The 19,449-nt window shown below is 40.1% G+C and overlaps 1 protein-coding gene across 1 annotated transcript; it reads right to left on the bottom strand.

Annotated features, from left to right (window-relative positions):
- Positions 1-235: 235 nt before the first annotated feature.
- On the bottom strand, positions 236-3,941 carry rpl27a (ribosomal protein L27a). The gene is made up of 5 exons (XM_080474370.1): positions 3,909-3,941; positions 3,302-3,365; positions 3,134-3,209; positions 1,140-1,314; positions 236-405 (listed from the first exon to the last, which is right to left on the bottom strand). Exons 1-5 carry the CDS (start codon positions 3,909-3,911, stop codon positions 277-279), a joined length of 447 nt encoding a protein of 148 aa, XP_080330496.1. The 5' UTR covers positions 3,912-3,941; the 3' UTR covers positions 236-276.
- Positions 3,942-19,449: the final 15,508 nt, after the last annotated feature.

The raw sequence follows: 19,449 nt of genomic DNA, 5'->3' as shown, positions 1-19,449 counted from the left end.
TGAATGTCCTCCATGAAATCAGATTTAAATTGTTTCCAATGTCATTGCTCTCAAGTTATTTTTCCACCAAAAAGGTTTTTGTGTAATATCAGAACCAAAAGTGAATTTTAGTGCTTATGCACTTCTAACTTGACTCATTGGGCTCAACTTTGCCTTTTAAAAACAAAAAAATACAAAAACCCTTCATAAAACAGATACCGTTCACATATTCACCAATAAGACACGACAGTTTCCATTTACACAGTTTATTTTTGCAAAAACACACTGACAGGCGCTTTATGCCATCAGTACGCAGGCTCCACCCACTGACTTGATCTTCTCCTCGGCCTGTCGGCTGAAGAATTTGGCCTTGACGATCACAGCCTGCTTGGGAAGCTTTCCTTTGCCAAGAACTTTGTAGTAACCCTGTGAAGATAAAAACAACCCATCAGGATTTAATTCACTGGGAAAACCACTGAAGCAGTGTTGACACCAAGCAAATAATGAAAGTAAACACATGACCACACAAGATCACAACAATAAAGTGGTATTGAGAGAAGAAATAACACAAATGGATGAAAAACAGACTTAGATTTCCCGTGGTCAGACCATAACATAAAAAAAAGCCAAATTTTAACAAATGTGCATTAAAAGATTAGATTTCAATGCCAAACCGGACAAACTGATCAACATAGCATCAATAATCACTTCTATTTTTGGATAAAGAGCAACAAGCCATGATATGCAAGTCTTTAAAATTCACACATGAAAGTATCTGATTGTTCATCAGTTGTTTTTTCCAAACAAATGAACAAAGATCAGCTTCCAGACTACATGGAGATCTTTTTTTAAAAAAATTTTTTACAACACCTCATCTAGCACTTTTATATATCACGTGATAGGATTTATTTACACGTAGCTTTGCATTTTCTAAACTCAACCGTACCCAAGTAGTAATAAATTTAATTTGACACTAAACTCCTGAGAAGCTATTCACCATCTGATCGAGGTGACCACACTCGTGTGTTGGTCTTTAAAAAAACAAAACACCATTTAATCTCCAACTGTTTAGTTACTTCAGCATTTCTCTCAATGCAGAGAATGTGTTTGACTTGTGTCTTTATCAAAGAAGCCCCAAACAATCAGTGGCAGTAACTTACAGCGCGCACGACATCGATGATGGGCGCGGGGCCGTCTGGCTTCTTGCCATAGTTGACTCTGGTCTGCTCGCTCACCAGCGTCCACAGCTTGTCCAGGTTGATGGTGGGACAGTGGGAAGTGTTCCTCTTCAAGTGGTAATGTCTCATACCCACCTTACCAAAGTACCCAGGATGGCTGAGGACGGAGACAGGAAGTTAAGTCACCTTGGATCTCACCTGGATCGTCAAGCAGATTCACTGTAATGAGCACGTTTACATTACTGAGAGTCTCTGTGAAAACGTGAGGGGGTATTAACATTTATGTATTTGCACAATGGATTGCAAACATTTCCCCCCCACTTCAGAGTACAATCTCACCCCCTCAAAATACACAACGAATTCATTAATCTAATATAAACAATTTAGGGAAATCCAATAACTTGTACAAAGATTTGTGTTTCGAGAAAATATTCTACCGCACTTTAACATTCTGACATGAGAAGTCGAAAACAGCAACTCTAGAAATCTGAATAGCCAATGAATGCAGCACGAAACGGCACATTAAAACTGATGTTAAACCTCAACATGCCCAGATAGTCTGAGAAACATGACTAAAAACAACACACCAGCAAGAAGAGCTGATTTAGAGTCATAACACCGATTGACAATATCAATACAAGTTCACTTCAGTTCAAGAGAAACAAAGTTTCTATACTTTCTAAAAGTTGGGGAGGTCAAATTTAATCGTTTCTACGATGCATCGCGATGTGGACGGAAATGATTTTTCATGGATGCAGCGACAAACAATTCACTATGATGTAGTAATGTTTCTTGATATTTTGACAGTGGCACAATAAAATTCTCTCGTAAAAAAACCAAAAACGAGTAGTACACAACATCATTTGTCAAGCTGGTACGCAAGAGAGCACAAGCGATGATTCTTCAGCAGAGCTTTTGAGGAGGTGGTTTGCAGCCATGTATACCCTTTGCATATAAAGTCTGAATTTGGCTTTACGGAATTTAATAAGTACTTGCATCAGTACCGGCAAGTAACTAAAGCTTAGTACTTGTACCCGTTCTTTACTGTTTTAGCTATACGAGATGCACAGGCCTATTAAAAATGTCCAGTAAAGGTTTCACATCACACCTCAACAACACACTTTAACACGTAATCCAGGTACAAACACGTGAACCGTAACACAACTGATGCCCAATAACACCAGAGGAGTATGTAAACAAGCTTGTGACTGCCCATGTGGGTGACTGGACTATAGAGGAGGCCAGTCGGTGAATAGGACCAGCCTTCAATCTAAGAGGACTCAAGCACACCAAGACAATAACGTGTGTCAAGATGAGACTCTAGTCTCTACAAAAACTGGAATTCAATGTTCGCTAATCGATACAGAAAACAAGACACCGTTTATTATATCTACCGTGACTGACGGGGAACACAAAATGCATTCTCCAGTTCTATAAAAAGTGACTGAAGAAACATTTTAACTCAGAGGTTCTCATACAGATGGTTGGTAAACAACACAAAAAGTAAAGACACTTGTTGTTAAAGCTACAATAAAAGCTCATGCACATAGTATATTTGGCTGTCGATTATTCACCCCAACCCTGGTGGCAACTTTAGAGATGTTTATTTGCGCCCTTGATTCAAAATTGACCAACATAACCATGATGATCAACTCTGGACAAATGCCGGTTGAATCCCACAGCAGTGTGTGTGCAGACTAATGTACTGCATTAACGGGAGTCATGCTGTTGTAGCTGCATAAAGTCCAACGCGTTACCGTGGCTCAATAGATAAAGAGTCCATAGCAGAATGCTCCATTTGGCAAATGTTTTTCCAATGGTGCAACATATACATAACTCATCAGCATGAAATGTATAACCATGGAGAAATGATAGAGATATGTTCTTCTGATCACAGTTTTGCATGTTTTTTGGCCTTTGGTTACACACTTGTGTTAACTTACAAAGGTGTGCACCTTTCATTGTGGGAGACTTACTATTTGTCCATGTTGATTCTGTGGTGATGCATACCACCAGCATTACCACGACCTCCAGGATGCTTTCTGTGTTTGCCTGTTGGATGCACACGCCAGAGTAAAGTATGAGCTTCTCATATTTATACAATGAATTATAAGTGTACCCTACAGCAGAGCTAAGATGCTTACCAACGCGACCATGTCCGTGGCTGACGTGCCCTCGGAGCTTCCTGGTCTTGGTCTTCTTGGTGGGCTGTTGCAAAGATTTGGATGTAAATTACAGAACTAAATCAGATTTCGAGAGGACTGACTTACAGATGTTATGACCATAGCACAATTATTTGGGAAATAATAGCAACAGACTCGAGACTTCAATTGAACACTTAGTGTCTGTGCTAACATGCTGCCTAGCACCTTCTGTAGCTAAGGCGAGCTCCGACATTTGCAACAAAACTCAATAACACTAGTACAACTAAGAAAAGGTTGATGACGGTGAACAGCCGTACTCCACACTGACAACAAGTATGTATGTGTTAAATACGCGAGTTAAAATCAGGTAGACACAAACTGCTAGCCGGGTGCTTCAGACGGGGCCCAGGAGGACCGGGCTATCACATTCCATCGTCTACAAACCCGCTTAATGTCAACATCATCGCGTTAATAACACCGAACACTTCGTCGTAAGAAGTGATTGAACGAAAATACATCGTCCACAGTGCGTTTGGAGCACAGCAGCCCACGGATGGGAGAAGATTTAACCCAGGTTTAATGCCCAGGGAGACAGGATAGCACCTACCATCTTGGAGGCTAGTTGAAAGAGGAACGGGATTTGCAAACAACGCGGTTTTGTGCGAGATTTCCTTCATGGCGACGAGAGCGCAGAAAAAGTCCTCAGCACCACCCAGCGGTGAATAACAGAACTACAGACAAATACACAACAATGAGATTTTTTTTCTTTTCTTTTCTTTTCTTTTCTTTTCTTTTCTTTTCTTTTCTTTTCTTTTCTTTTCTTTTCTTTTCTTTTCTTTTCTTTTCTTTTCTTTTCCCTCTTGAACTGTGGAAAGTCAATGATGGTGATTGTATTCATTCATTCATTCATTCATTCATCCAGACATATACAGTATATACTTATATTTAACTATTTAATATTCTATTCTATTGACATATTTTTATTTTGACATTTTGTCAATATTTTAGCCTTTTGATCCTATTTACTGTAAATCATTATTACGATTTTGTGGATCAACGTTGTAAAGAATTTCTCCCTGGGATCACCCATCCATCCATCCATCCATCCATCCATCCATCCATCCATCCAACTAACCAACCATCCTCTGCTGCCTTCTCATGTGAAGCAGGGGTGTCAACATGCAGCCCAATTTTAACTTGACTGGGTGGAGCTGGTAAAATAATGTCCCAATAACCTAGGTTTTTCTTTGTTGTGGTGCAGAGTATATGTGAAGAAAATGTCTATATTTTCTCAAAACCAGACAAATAATGTTGAAAATGACTACAATCTCAAACTAAACCCATTTTTAATGATACATTTTGGTGGAAAATCAAGTGAAATGTCCAAAAAGCTGTTACATTATACGTGTTTTTAAAACAAACTCTGACAACATGGTGTTGAGGCAAGGTTTCTAGAAATGATGTAGCTCACTTTCACAGCAGCATGACCAATATCTCATCTTGGATATCAGTGTTGTGTTGTGTCCACTACTCTTAAGAAATTTGTTTAAAAAAAAAAGACTGTTTACTTTGAATTTCTTACAATTTGGCTGAGTGGTTTGGTGGTCCAGATTGGACTGGTTTTGGCCCCCAGGCCATTGTGTTTGACACCCCTGCTGTGAAGGGTTGTGGGCCACTGGAGCCACTCCAAGCTAACGATAGGTTGAGGGCAGGAATCAGGATAAATCACCAGTCCATCACAGGGCTCTTTGTGTTTGATAGACACTCACTCATATTCACACCTGGAGATTGGAAAGAGCGCAAACCACTGCTCCACCATGCAACATTCTATTCTATTCTATTCTATTCTATTCTATTGGTCTTACCTCAATTTTTCTTTTACAATCTTAGGTGGAATTTTCCTTTCTAAACAAAAAAAAACATAAATTCCCCCAAACTTTGTTTTCTGTTTAAAAAAGAGATTTTAAAACTTTTTAAACTTTCGATGAAATGTTAAGAGATTTAGCTGCAAAAGACTAATTTTAAATATTTGTTTTAGGCATAAAACATATGAATGTAGACATATTCACCTCAATAGTCAAGTGATTATTTGGAATAGATGACTTGGTACCATATTGATATCAGAGGAAATTCAAACTAATGGTCTGTTAATAATTTATTTGATGTATAAGAAGTACTTTTTTTTTTTTAATTAGGAACAGTATGGTGTTGATGATGATGGGGTTTTGGCTTGGGACCTCAGTGTCTGGAGTTTGCATGTTCTCTCTGAGTATACATGATCTTTCTGGGCACTCTGGTTTCCTCTCACTGTCCATAAACATACATTTGAGGCTCGTTGGTGATTCTAACTTGCTTGTTGATGTGAATGTGAATGTGTGTGATTTGTCTTTTATCTCTGTGTTTGTCCTGAGCCCATAAAGCAGATGGATGCGTGGACGGATAAAGAAATTGCATCGTTCTTCCACCACTAAAAATTAAAACATCGCATAACGAGTCCTGAAACGTATTTGAAGTGAAACGTTTTCCGACCGCGGAGCTCGGCTGCAGCCATGTAATGTCAGGGGACCCATGTTGATTCATCTTTCTACCAATCAGGTCATTTGTATTCCCCTTGATACTGGACACATGTAGCAGTGCCGCCCCTCTTTTGCTCAGCTCACATACACCTGAGGGCACATTCACCTGGATTTCTGAAGCAGACATCTGTGGGGTTTTTTCATTCCCTCTATTCACACTCGGGTAAGTTGAACTCATAATGCAACCTGCAGCTGATTCTCACCAGGCGATTGTGATCTTTTACTAATTACTATGCTCACAAAGTGGTCCATGTGCATTTTAATCATTCTCTTGACTCGTAGGGATACATTTTGGATAAAAAGTGTAGCCGACCTGGTCTCAAAATATTTAATCAATGGATTCCTCCTTTGTTTCTTGGGGGATATTGAATCTGAATAATGTCATCAAAACATTGAGCACTCGGGAGATTTCAAACTAGCAGCTTCTTCTGTGTTTTTGCTCTGGTTTCTGTATCTCAAGAGGCCTGAGCTCCTGGAGATGGCAGACTTGACTCGCAGACGCTATGGCAACTTCCCACAGAGGCGAGACGCCGTGTTGCCCCGGGCAGCCAAGTGTGTAGCACTGCTGGCACTGGAGGCCCGGTCACTTGAGACTGGTTCAAATCTGGCAACCGCACCAGGAGAGGCAACCCTGCCAGGAGAACATGTAAACCAAATGCACACAGTGTTAAGAAGGGGCTTCATTTCACTTGGTTATTTTCTATCGCACCAAACAGATAAAGGACGAGGTCTTATGTTGTTTTCCGCACTGAATTTACATATTTACATAATATTATTGTACATGATATTTCACATAATATTCATGTATCAGAGAAAAAGTATAATAAATATTAGATATTAAATCTGACAAATTTGCACATGCATATTCTGCAGAAGGAATTTCCTATACATTTTCAGTGTGGTAGCAGTCTTTTTAAGAAACACAATCTTAGTTATATATACAGGGAAACTCAGGCTATTAACTCTTAAAACTCAGACACAACATGTAGTATGCATACAATATGCTGAGTAGCAAATCTGGTAGACGTCTGACTTCCTGATGATTTTGAGATGAAAAGATTTACTTTTTAATGGCTGTTTGGATCCATAAACACAAAAAAAAAACCCTTATGAGGGTGGATTGGTAGCTATGTAATGATAGTAGCCTCATGAATACAACTTCAGTTGTCATACATGAATTTATAGTGATTTTGGATTGTCATTCTCATTTACATCGTTATTTTAATATTGTTATGATGACAAAACACAGCTTGTGTCTCCGTTTTTTGTGTAGCGGAACAGTTTTGATTCCCATGAGATGGAAAAGAGGCCAAACTGGTCCCACAACGGGATTTCTAACGTGCGCGCTCCTTCCTCTGAGAAGTGGAAAAGGCATCCAGACAAAAGAGTGAAAGCTTTTTTGAAGAGACTCAGGTAAAACGCAAAGAGCTTCAGAGGTATGACCTATTTGTTTCAGTTACTTTGCTGAGGTAATAATTGGCTTAATTTTGGATAGACACAGCATGTCTGGTAGTCTTGTCATGTTTTACAGAGGTGCAATAGCATGTTTCTGACAAACTGTGCAATATCGCCAGAAGTCAGGCATGAGATCTGAAAATATGTGGTTGTGGTTTGTGTTCAGCAAACAAGCTCACATGATAATTTGCGTTGGGATGTTGGCTTGGATTTTAAACTCCAGTTTATTCGCTTTCACGTTTAATTCTAAATCATACTAACTTTCTTAATTTGCTTGACAAAAATCCTTGAAAGTGTTTCACTATTCATTTAAATTCCTCATTTTGGATGATAATCTTTTGAAAGTGTGGCATTTCATTTAAAAAGAAAGAACCCACTATGTTCTGACTGTAAACTGCTGTAATATGACAGTGTGCCATAACCCTGTGCTGTTCTTCTCACGGTAAGCCCACCTGGCCTCGGTTTGTTTTCACAGGATTCATCCGGAGGCCCAGAGGATCCTGGGTAATGCCTCCATAGCCGTGGTAAGCCTGGAGCGTCTGAACTTCCAGTCTGTGTCTTTATCATCTCTGCAGCCTGTGGTGTGTCTGTCTCGACTGCCGAGCCAGAGACAGAGTGATGCGTCTCTAAACCGTCCTCCGCAGGTAAAGAGATGAAGGCATTCGGCGACAAACAAAATACTTTTGTTTCATAATTAGTTTACTCTTGTTTTTATGCGTCTGTCTTAATCTCTGGCTAACAGAATGGACTCAGCCAGAACGAGGCAGACATTTTGGAGATAAGTAAAGGATCACCTCAGCATAACCCGGGCGACTCCTCTGATCCCTGTCCGACAGAAACAACACTGACGTCCTGGACTGAACCGTACTGTCCTGACAGCTCCCCTTCCATAGAACCAGAGCAGGACTCAGGCTTTGACTGTGAATCTAATTCAGATCAGCCGTACATCCTGTGTGACTCTGAATCTGATGATGGAAAGATTGATTCTGGAACATTTTATTTGGATCCAGACGCAGAGCAGACCTTGCTGATCGAACTTGATCCGGAGGCGGATCAGGGTCGATGTCTGCTGCTGGAGGGTGATTCTGAGACTAAATATGAAGCAGATGTTGTTCAGATGGATGACGGCGAAGATCAGAAACTGGATCTTCGCGGCTGGCAGGAACAGACCGACTCACCTGTCCAGCAGGGTGAAGCTGAAGCTGAGATGGAAGCGATGGAGAGCGAGGACTTCTGCGCCGTCTGTCTGAATGGAGGAGATCTGCTGTGCTGTGACCGCTGTCCGAAAGTTTACCACCTGGCCTGTCACATACCTCCGCTAATCGGCTTTCCAGTGTAAGTACCGCGTGAACACAAACATCTGGTGGGTATACACAGGAACCTTTAGTCCTTCATACACACTTCCATCCATTCATCTTGTACACAGTCTTTACCAAGCTTAGGGAAGCTGGAGCAGATCTGCCATTTGGGTGAAGACCAGGCAATTACAAATTCACCTGGACACCCAAACTATCAAGCATCTCTCCAGATTGTGAGATGATGGTAGAACACCCAGAAATAAGTCAGAATGGCACAAAGGCCAATTGGGACAATAATATACCCCAAGTGGCCATGTGAAAAACCATAGAGCTGTTGTGGAGGGACGACCCATGAGAATACACTGCCAACATATCACTTGGTAACAATGTGTCCCCGAGCGAAGCGTCCTGTCAAGCCAGGACGTGGACACGTGTAAAAACTAGTTGTGATGACTTCCTGTGGTTGAGCCCTGTCCAATAGAAACTTCTGTTTTTATAACTTCAAGGAAAGCAGTTTGCTAAAGATTTTCACAAGCTACTGTTTCTCTTCCGCATTAGTCTTGACCCCCCGCCCCCCATGTGTTTTTTCTGGTCTTTGTGATGAAAAAATTGTAATCTTTTCCTCTATAAAAGAAGCACTCAGACTTTTCCTGGCATTGCCAAATGTTGATATTGTGTGTTTCTCTGCTGTCTTTGTTCATCATTGCCTCAGCAGAGGATTATCATTTAAAACGTGCTTTGCTTGTTTGCGCAGCCCATTCAGTGTATTTTCGCACAGCTTTCTGAAGTCTTGCATGTCCTGCAGAGGTGACTGGGTGTGTACACTGTGCAGAACTGACCAGGAGCCCGTGGAGGCCTACGACTGTGAGGACATGCAATCCTGCACGGGAGTCAAAGCTCCTTACACACTGTCCAACCGGGATCAGAGGGTAAGCCCTACCGTGAAAGTCAGTGGTTAGGTTTCTGTGCTGCTGTATAATTATGATTAAAGTGAGTCTGAAATATGACAGCGCGTCATCTTGTCCTGTCTTTCTCTCACTCTGTGCAGAGGTGTGAGAGGGGGACACTGCTGTTGTACTGTCATGTGCTCAGCGCTCCGTTTCATGAACCCGTCAGTCCTCTGGTGAGTCCGGCAGAATCACATCAAATATATCAGCTGTGTGCAAGAAGAGAAATGTGATGTCGATAAAATTCAGTTTGCACAGTAACAGACATACAGAAATATTCCTAAAACTATATCAAAGTTCAACTGAACTTAGTTCTGCTCGTTAATACAATTTGTTTTTCATATTACAGTGACAGGCAACTTGACATCACAACTGACGCCACTTAGAAATAAGCACAATTAGGACCAATTGGATTACTGGGTTTGTGACCCCAAAGCAGCGCCACCACCATCCCGAACACTAAATGCCCCTGTGTGTTCTGCCTCTTGGTTAAAATGCCACAGAAATTCTGAATGAACCAGCTCAGCTGTTAGTCCACATATACATTTAGATGTGAGTAAAAAGTAAAAATGCTCTTTTTCACTCGTCTAGTTTTATTGGATCTTTTTCATTTATTTGGGCAATTTCTGTTCAATAATAAGATATATTTAAACACACTTGCAACCAAGCTTTAAATACATTTTTTTGGGGGGAGATGAATTGACAAAGATTATTGCAAGATCACTTCCCTTCCTGATATCAAGACTGATTTTACTCTCTGTCAACGAAGAGAAAAATGCAAAAATACAGAAATAGACATATAACATTTGTTTGCGCATCTATCAGAGTACTTCATACTTGACGTAAAGACACAAAAATAATGTAAAAAGACATCAAAGGAGTGCGTCAACAAAATTCCCCATTCCCCAAAGACCATAAATTGTCATTAGAAATGTCCTTCAAATAATTTCTTCAGTTTTATGTTTTGAATAGACTTCAGAACCCCTACTTTATCTTTACCCCTTTTTTGTTTTTACACAACATGAAAAATACATAATGATTTTTAACATCTATGTAGGTTAAGTGGGTTCATACTTCTTCCATGAATGAAGAAACACACATGAAATGATTTCTGTCATGGCTAAACGACTGACACAATACTGAGTGACTGAACTTCCTTTGATTCGCTTCAGGCACGAAACTACTACCAGATCATCAAGAGGCCCATTGACCTGTCAGTAATCCGCAAAAAACTGGACAAGAGCAACACTCTCCACTATTTCACCCCTGAGCAGTTTGTGGATGACATCCTCCTCATGTTCAAGAACTGCGCTACTTTCAACTACGTACGTTTTTAATCCCGAGTTCTTTTTTCACTTTGCGGTTATGGTCTGCATTATAGCCTGTCGAAATAAGTTCCAAAAGTAATTTTCTATTTGGTCGCCTTAATTACCATTATTTCATGTCAGTGCAAGTCAATACATGACAGAAGAAATGCTGATAAATAATTAACATTTCTGCTCCTCACAGACCCCTTGAATACTTCAGTTTCCACATGTGCAAATCTCAGTCACTCCAAATTGAAATAAAAAATTGTCAGCTCAGAATATGATACATCTTTGCTCTTTTAGCATAGTAACAGCTTCACTACTGAGGTTAGTGGGTTTATCTTCAGGATTGCAGTTGACTTGACTTGAGTTCTTACAATGAATCCTGAGTAGGACAAATATATTTGTGGGCTAAAACAACATCACATGATATCAAATGGGTGTTAAGAAATTGCAGTTAAAAGGAGAAATGGCAGTTTTATGGATACAATCTGATGAAATGTTCCAGAAAATCCACATCATTGATGCAAGAATATTTAAAAAGCAGTAGATCAACCGATTGAAGGCTGCTTCTGTTCGCTCTGCCATGCCTGAACATACTGTATAAATCCTGAAGCAACAGTAAAGGACGGACGCTCATAGGTTTGAAGGGTTATATTGTGTTTGGGGCTCAAGTCACACCGTGTGATAAATGATGGGTTTTTATCTTGTTTTCCCCCCCGTACAGCCGGACTCAGAGGTTGCCCAGGCTGGTCGAAGCCTTGAGGTGTTTTTCTTGAGCAAGCTAAAAGAAATTTTTCCTGACCAAACATTCCCATCAGCCAGTCAGGACAGAACGGACAAAGCTCGCCTCCGCTGGCTCACCAAGAAGAAGAAAGAAAACCACCGACAGAAGAAATTCATCTTTCCCGGGAAAAAATATATCCTATAACCTTATCAAACTTCATTGGAGTGATTCAGTTGATGGAAACTACATTTAAATGACACATATTAAATTGTTAAACATTTATATTTTAGTTTGTTTATTTATTTATTTTGAAATATATTTATATTGGGCTATTGCCATGAAAAAAGACACATGTAACAGTGCCTAACTACTCAGTAAATCCCAAACATGACAAAAGGAGAAATCTACTTTGTGTAATTTTAAAGCTAAACCTAGGTCTAAATGTTCTTTGTAAACATGGTAAGCAACAAATATATAGTATATAGATGCCCCCCCCCCCCAAAATAAAATATGTTAATCTTTCCTATATTTGATGACATTTCACCATCCCAAGTCTTTCCATTTACTCTTGTTTGAACCCATATTCATGCTGTTATTACACATCATGACCACCAGGGGGCGTGCTTAAAAGATGTGATGCTGGAGCCACATACAATGGTACTTACAGTATTTGTTGTAAGGATTTTAAAACAGTTGTTTTTGCTTTATTTTTCCAGTCATATCGTCTTTATCCAGGTTGCTTACCTTTATGTTCTTCCTGTAAATGTGATCTGCAGAGTTTGGTTTAATCTTGAGGTCGATGCCGATTCTGTTGTATAGTCCCTCATGACAACAATAAATGAGACTTGCAACAACATGTCCTCATCCATGCTGAGATTTTGTGTTATTGTAGTCATTTTAAATAATACAACAAATACAAACCTCTAGCAAATACATGCAGGTGATGTAATGTAAATACAGCACTTATATGTGCAAATCCAGAAGAAATTTGAAATATATCTGACATAAGAAAACTTATCTGTATGAATTGGGATTAATAATCAAAATGCTCCTCAACACACTGGAGTACAATAGAAATCAGAAAGAAAGTCCATCCATTCACTTTTTAATCACTGTGAGTGAAGGTTTGACCTTCAGAGGGCAAAGACAGGATGGAAAACAGTCACACACATTCACACCTACAGAGAACTCATTGTCAACAATTAACCCCTAATTAACCCCAAACACATGTTTTTGGATTGTGTGAAAAAACTAGAGTAAATGAAGAAAACTACCAGTGCAGCACTGAGGGACAATAAAAAGAAATTACAACCTATAACATGCCTGGTATTCACCAAACAAATCTAACTGGAGTCTGTGATGTACAATTACAGAAATAAAACATAAATGACTGATTAAAGAGGTATTACTCAGCCTGACTGTTACAGTTTTCATTACAGCACCTTGATGCTGGCTGTTGGGAAACAGGACCCCTCGCAGGAGGCCTCAGCTGCTGCTGAGCTCCATCATCCTGTCTGGTCAGTGTATCGTCTCTGTAGGAGCACACAGACCTGCCAAGTGTCTCACAAACATGAGACGTGTGCCTGTGCTCCCTGCGTGACATCATGCAGATCGACATCATTAAAGCAGAGTAAATGCTTCAAGCCCACATGAGACACATGTCTCATTAGACTTACGACCCCAGTAAAGCTGGAAGACAGTTTGTTTTTAATATATTTGTCAGTCTTAGTTTAAATTTGATGTTTGTGATGGTATAGTTTTAAGATGATTTGTATGGAAATAGTATTAAAAGCTATTTATTGACTAACTTACTTAAGTACTAGTCAAGCAGAGATACCCGCTTTATGTATACAGTAACCAGACCAACGAACATGCTGGCTTAGTGGTGGGACTGTGGAGTGTACATGTTGTTCTTGTGTGTCTTCTGACCCTAAATTCGCACTGGTGTGAATCCTACCTCCACTCAATGAAAGCAATAGAAAATGGATGGTTGAACAAGCAGGACACGGGGTGTGATTAGTGAGACCCCACGGCTGTGAAAAGAAATTCCACATCAAAAAAATGTGGTAAAATGGCGGATGCATTTAAAGACATGTTGCTTTTCTTGGAGGTTGTCTTTAGAGTTACACATAGTAGATGTGCTGACAAACCTCTTCCATCGGTGTCGAAATCTTGATGTGGATTGCTTTGCCAGATGCTGCAGCCTGTGTTTCTCCTAGACCGTGCTATATGGCTCGGTGGTCTTTCCTCTCTCTCCCTTTCAGTTTTATGATTGGAGTTTTCACTCTTTCAGGTCTTTAAACTTTATACTCTTTGTAGAACATTTTGTTCCTCCACGACGTAATTTGTCAGGCATGAAAACTCGAGGTAATTTATGCCTCGGAGTGCTCACAGAGAAAACAACAGCGACGATCAGGTTTTTAAAACGTGGTAAAAGGTCAATCAGTCAATCAGCAACATAAAGCATTTGTACACGTAGTATATATTGTCAAGATCACCTGCTGAAATGTGAACGAACCATTAGAATAGTGAGGAAACAGGGCTTGGCTGGTGGAAATGGTAATTAATCAGAATATTTCACTAAGTGCCGAACACGGGTTGTCTTGCACATCTAAATGATTTACTGAGGACAGTCCAAAGAAATGTAAATATTTAGCAGCAATTCCCAAAGTATCCCCAAGGCTTCGAGAAATGTCCCAATTTGGTGTGAACGGTGGTTTTTACAACGTGTCGGAGAAAGTCCTAAAACATCACAAGACCGAACGGGTACATTTCACCTGAAAACATTTGTAAATAAAAACACCATAAAGAAAAACTGTGCTTGTGGAAAGTGTTGCACACAGAAAAGGTCTTTAAGTTTTCAAATATATACCCAAAGCTGTAACTAAGGTAGGCAACTAATGTATTACATAGAATTACAGTAGTGCTCAATAGCAAAAATCGACACATAAAAAACCTTTTAAACTAAATATTGTAAAATATGTGTGATTTTTATACCTTGTTTAGAGTCATGCTTGAAAAGGCATCCCCCAGACCCCCAGACTTTTCTGTGCCGCTGCCATAGGAAGCTCTCCTGAAGCCCAAGAATGTGTGGATTTTTCCTTTTGTTCAGACTTTTTTAGGTGTATGATGGTAAAAGTGAGAGACGGCAATGTTGACAGCCTGACCTGGTAATTTAGAAGCAGCCAGGCCACTTCTGACGGATAGATAAGGTCAAATTAACCCACCTTAGTGGATAAAAGCATCCATAAAACCATTCAGCACCACAGCATTAAATGAGTCAAGTGCCTTTTGTTCACTAACTAGACAATCCCCCATTAAACCCTGTCAGCTGGAATAATAAAAGGCTGGATTCCTCTTTGTCCGTGATAATAATGAGCTAAAGAGAAATGAAACACTTTAGTCAGAGTGTTTTTCCTTCTTAAAAGCAGCTAAAAAAAAAATACATGTTGATGTTGTACAGACAATAACTGACACAAAGAGGAGAAAGAAACGTGTATCCAACTCGTCAACCAGGAGATCAGCTCGGGTTCCATAATGATAATAATAGTAACATCAATGCATGTTATTTGTTGTGCACTTTACATTTAAAATCTCAAAATACTACAAAATGTCAAACTTATATATATATATACATTGCATATATCTGTGCGCTATACCATATTTACTTTATTTTGGAAACAGTGTTAACGAAGGGGGTGATGGGAGAGAAGTGATAACGAGGATTAAAAAGATAAAGAGAGTGACAGGAGAAAAACAATCTCCACATTACCCTGAGCAAAACCAATATAAGACAGCTTCCCATACAAAAGCCCGTTTTACGGCAATGAAGCAGTGCAGCCGCTATCATACTAACGGGTTTCAAAGGAAATCAATAAAGGAATAACAAGCACACCTAAAGACTAAAGACAGGTACACGCGAACACAGCTACACTTCGAATGTTTTTGCATTCAAACCTCAATGAGAAGATATCACTGTGAAGATACACGGTGAATTTTGATTGTTATATAATAACACCGTGCCATCAATTTCACTTAATTACAGTAGCTCTAGTAATTGTGTGTTTACTTCGTGCTATCAATTGTTAATATTGATTCAGGTATTTGCTTTGTGAAGTCATTACGTATGTTGTTCAATTGACTGATAAACAGATATATAGATGGTTTATATGGATTTACTCAGTGTTTCTAAATGTTGTCTGGAAAGAGTCTCATGCATCCAGACCTCACCACACCCACTGGTTAAGGATTTTTTTCGACAGGGTTGTTCTCATTACTGTGATGCAGATATGTTGTATTTTTGTCCCTGGCATCCATTCACCGATGAGGACATATTGGTCCTACAACAATGTGAGTGGTGGTTTACACTTTCACCTCACAGCTGGTAAACCCTGGTTCGATTCTGGGCCTTTCCTGTGTGACGATTCATGTTATCTGCTTCTGTGGTTGCTTTTTTTTTCTCTCTCTCTTGTTATGCCAGCTTCCTCAAACAGCTTAAAAATATACAAGTTATGAATGCTGTACCCAGTGATTCCCAACCTCGAGTCCAGGAAGGGGTGCTTTACCGGGTGGCAAGATTTCAATAGCTCATGTCAAAAACACTGTGGCGTTCTTGAAAATCATTGAGATTCATGGAGTTCGGGGTCTGCAGCCTTCTTGGAGGCAACTTAAACCAACCAAAAGTTGGCGAACACGACTACAGACGACACAAAAACCCTCATGTAGGCCGTATATGCCAACATGAGGACGTATCCTTCCATTCATCAACACGGTATTATGCAGCTCAGGTCAGGGGATGACACAGCTGATCCAGGCTAACAATGGGTGAAGGCAGGGAGCCTCCTGGACATAAATGATTTTTAAATATATGAAATCTGCAGATGGAGCCCACTCATAAAACATAGACCCAGTGTGATCTGGGGTTACATCAACTGAAATCAAAAATCAAAGCCTCGGAACACAGACGTACAGAGAATGATGTGAGCAGATTCTAAGGCTTGTGGTTAAGGTTGAGATAAACCGGTGGAAGCCGACTAAGACGTTATTAAAGGGAGGTTTTTAATCTTTTTGAACCTACTTTAATCACTCCATTAAATTTAAATCACATGTCTGCCTTTCTTCTCCCTTGGCTCGCTCCAGGTTTGCCTTTCCTTTTTTTTTCTTTGCGCTGTATTGTGCAGATGTTTCACTTAAGGACATCAAAGGCCTCACAGAGCCGCCTCTCGCTGTGTCTATCGGAAGCTCGGTGAATCACTAATGCACACAAAGGAGAAGAAAAGGCAGACATGCCTCCAGCTGCAAAGGAGACGCTCTTCTACGAGATAAGACCGACATGTAATGTTTAAGCCAAACTCCACTGCGGTGCCATTAGTGTGTGATTACACGCCTAATGTTTGTCATTCATCTCAGAGGAGCATCATTTCTTTGCAAGACTTTTAAGACGTGTATTTCCTGCAGAAAGCTGCTCACTGAGGTCTGCTGCTGCTCTTTAGATTATTTAGGGTCATTTGCACTCATTTCCTTGCTTACAGTCTCGATAAGCCTTCGGACAAAAAGACTTGAATTATTGTCTCGGGGAGTGGGATAAGTGCACAGTGTTTTCTTTGGAAACTGTTAAGAGGAGAAAGTTTACACCCACTTGTAAGGAGACGTGCCATCTTTTATGAAACTGATGGTGCAGGACTTATGAAGTTGACTCTTAAAAGACGGATTTTATGAATATTTTTGACATTTTATTTCTGTCCGAAAGCTCAAGGATTCAGTGAGAGAAAAGCCAATCTTGTTTCTTCTCAACGTTTCATGAAATAGGAGAGAGATACAAGTGTAAAGCGCCAACTCAGAGACCACCAGCACACCATCAATCATCATCAGTCATTTCACTTCATATTTCCAGTCCCTCAGTAACGCAAACATGTGGAAAATCCTCTTTAGATGGCCAAATTTGGAAACGAAATCTTAAAGGGAGGACATAGCGATGTAGAAGCAAAGGCAGGGGCCCATGGATGTTGTCATGCGAAGCCAGTAGGTCAGATAACCACTTCCTCTGCTTTTCATCTCACCAGCTTATGCTGGACGATGGTTCAGTACAATAACATGTTCAAGATGCTTATGGGAATTTGTCAGGAAGGAATGAGTGCAACAGACTCAGGATCAAGACAGTTTTGGTTTGTAAATGTAATTTCAAACTAAATTACTTGGAAAAAGTGAGAATTCTTTCAAAAGGAACGATAGCTGCCATCTAAAGCCACGAATGTTAGTTCTGTGCCACAAAATGAAGGAATGGTTTTCTATAAATCTGCTACCAAGTCAACGGATTTTACTGTTTATTGTTTCTCAGAACATTGAAGAAGGTCAGATTATGTTTTTCTTCCATGTAGTCACTCATTCCATCAGCTGCTGAAAAACCTGAAAGCTTTTACACACTTTTGCGCCACAAGAAGAGCATTTTCTACCCTGAACCATAAACCGACTCATGATGAAGTTCGACCTGTGCAAATAAAACACTGTGAAGTTATCTGGTGCATAAAATATGCATGTGTTTATTTGTTTTTAAGTAAATTTAGTAACAATCCATTTTTAGATTGAAAAGATCGTAAGCATGCTGTCATCATGAGATTGTGTGTGTGTGTGTGTGTGTGTGTGTGTGTGTGTGTGTGTGTGTGTGTGTGTGTGTGTGTGTGTGTGTGTGTGTGTGTGTGTGTGTGTGTGTGTGTGTGTGTGTGTGTGTGTGTGTGTGTTGCTCTGTGATGGACTGCTGATCCATCCAGGATGTAGAATGGCTTCCACCATTATCAGCTTGGTTGGTTGGGCTCCAGCATTCCACAGACATGAGTCGGATAAAGAGGCGTCAAAGATGAATGAACGGATGATTTGGGTGAATGGTTTGCAGCCCTTAGCCAGTTGATAGGGCAAAAGTCTTGTATCTTGTGTTATTTTCTCTTCATTCGCCTTGCTTTGAATTGCTGAATGCAGAACATGAACCAAAAAAAAAAAGAAAGAATATCAAACAATCCGCCCAGATGAAAACGTGTTTTTTTTTATTTTAAATGTCTATCCTGAGAGAGACAGATCTGAGCACCTCACTGTGCCAAGAGAAAACATAACAGTGGACACAAGAATGTGTGTGTGTGTGTGTGTGTGCGTGCGTGCGTGCGTGCGTGCGTGTGTGCGTGCATTACCAGTTCACCCCTGAAACCACCACCGAACACAAAACAAAGGCCAGGATATAATCACACTTATTATTTTATTTAACTTCAACACTAAAGGTCGTGATGACACTGATAAAGCCAAGCCGGCAGCTACAAACAAACAAAAAAAAATCAATTAGATTAACCAGAATAACTGTTCGAAACAAAACTAGAAGCGAGCCATGAATTGAAAGGCAAAAGCAAATCTAGACTAAACAAAGCATCAGGGTGGCAGGTAAATACCACAGCGGATGATTTTTCATTCTTTCTGTGGGATTTAAACAAAGTCAAACTGCTGAATTCAAGAGCGTCCAGTGAGTGTTTAGTTTTTCATAAAAACCTTTTACAGTTTAGCTGACAAGCTCTCCGCTTCAACATGACTTTTCCTATGTAATACACGACTCTTAATCTTATTTCAAGGGATAAACAGAAACGTTCCAGAGCCGTTTACTGGCCTATTTTGTAATTAAGTGCGCTGATGTGCCGCCCTTTGATGTTGATTTGTTGAAATGTTTTGTGGACCTATTTAGTGTGTGTGTGTGTGTGTGTGTGTGTGTGTGTGTGTGTGTGTGTGTGTGTGTGTGTGTGTGTGTGTGTGTGTGTGTGTGTGTGTGTGGTTTTGTGGGCACATGACGTCGTCCCATGTGAAAG

This window comes from Lipophrys pholis (assembly GCF_963383615.2).
Source record: "Lipophrys pholis genome assembly, chromosome: 11".
In the NCBI taxonomy this organism is placed as follows: Eukaryota; Metazoa; Chordata; class Actinopteri; order Blenniiformes; family Blenniidae; genus Lipophrys; species Lipophrys pholis.
The sequence above is the reverse complement of the archived record's forward strand: the minus strand, read 5'-3'. Positions and strand labels throughout refer to the sequence as shown.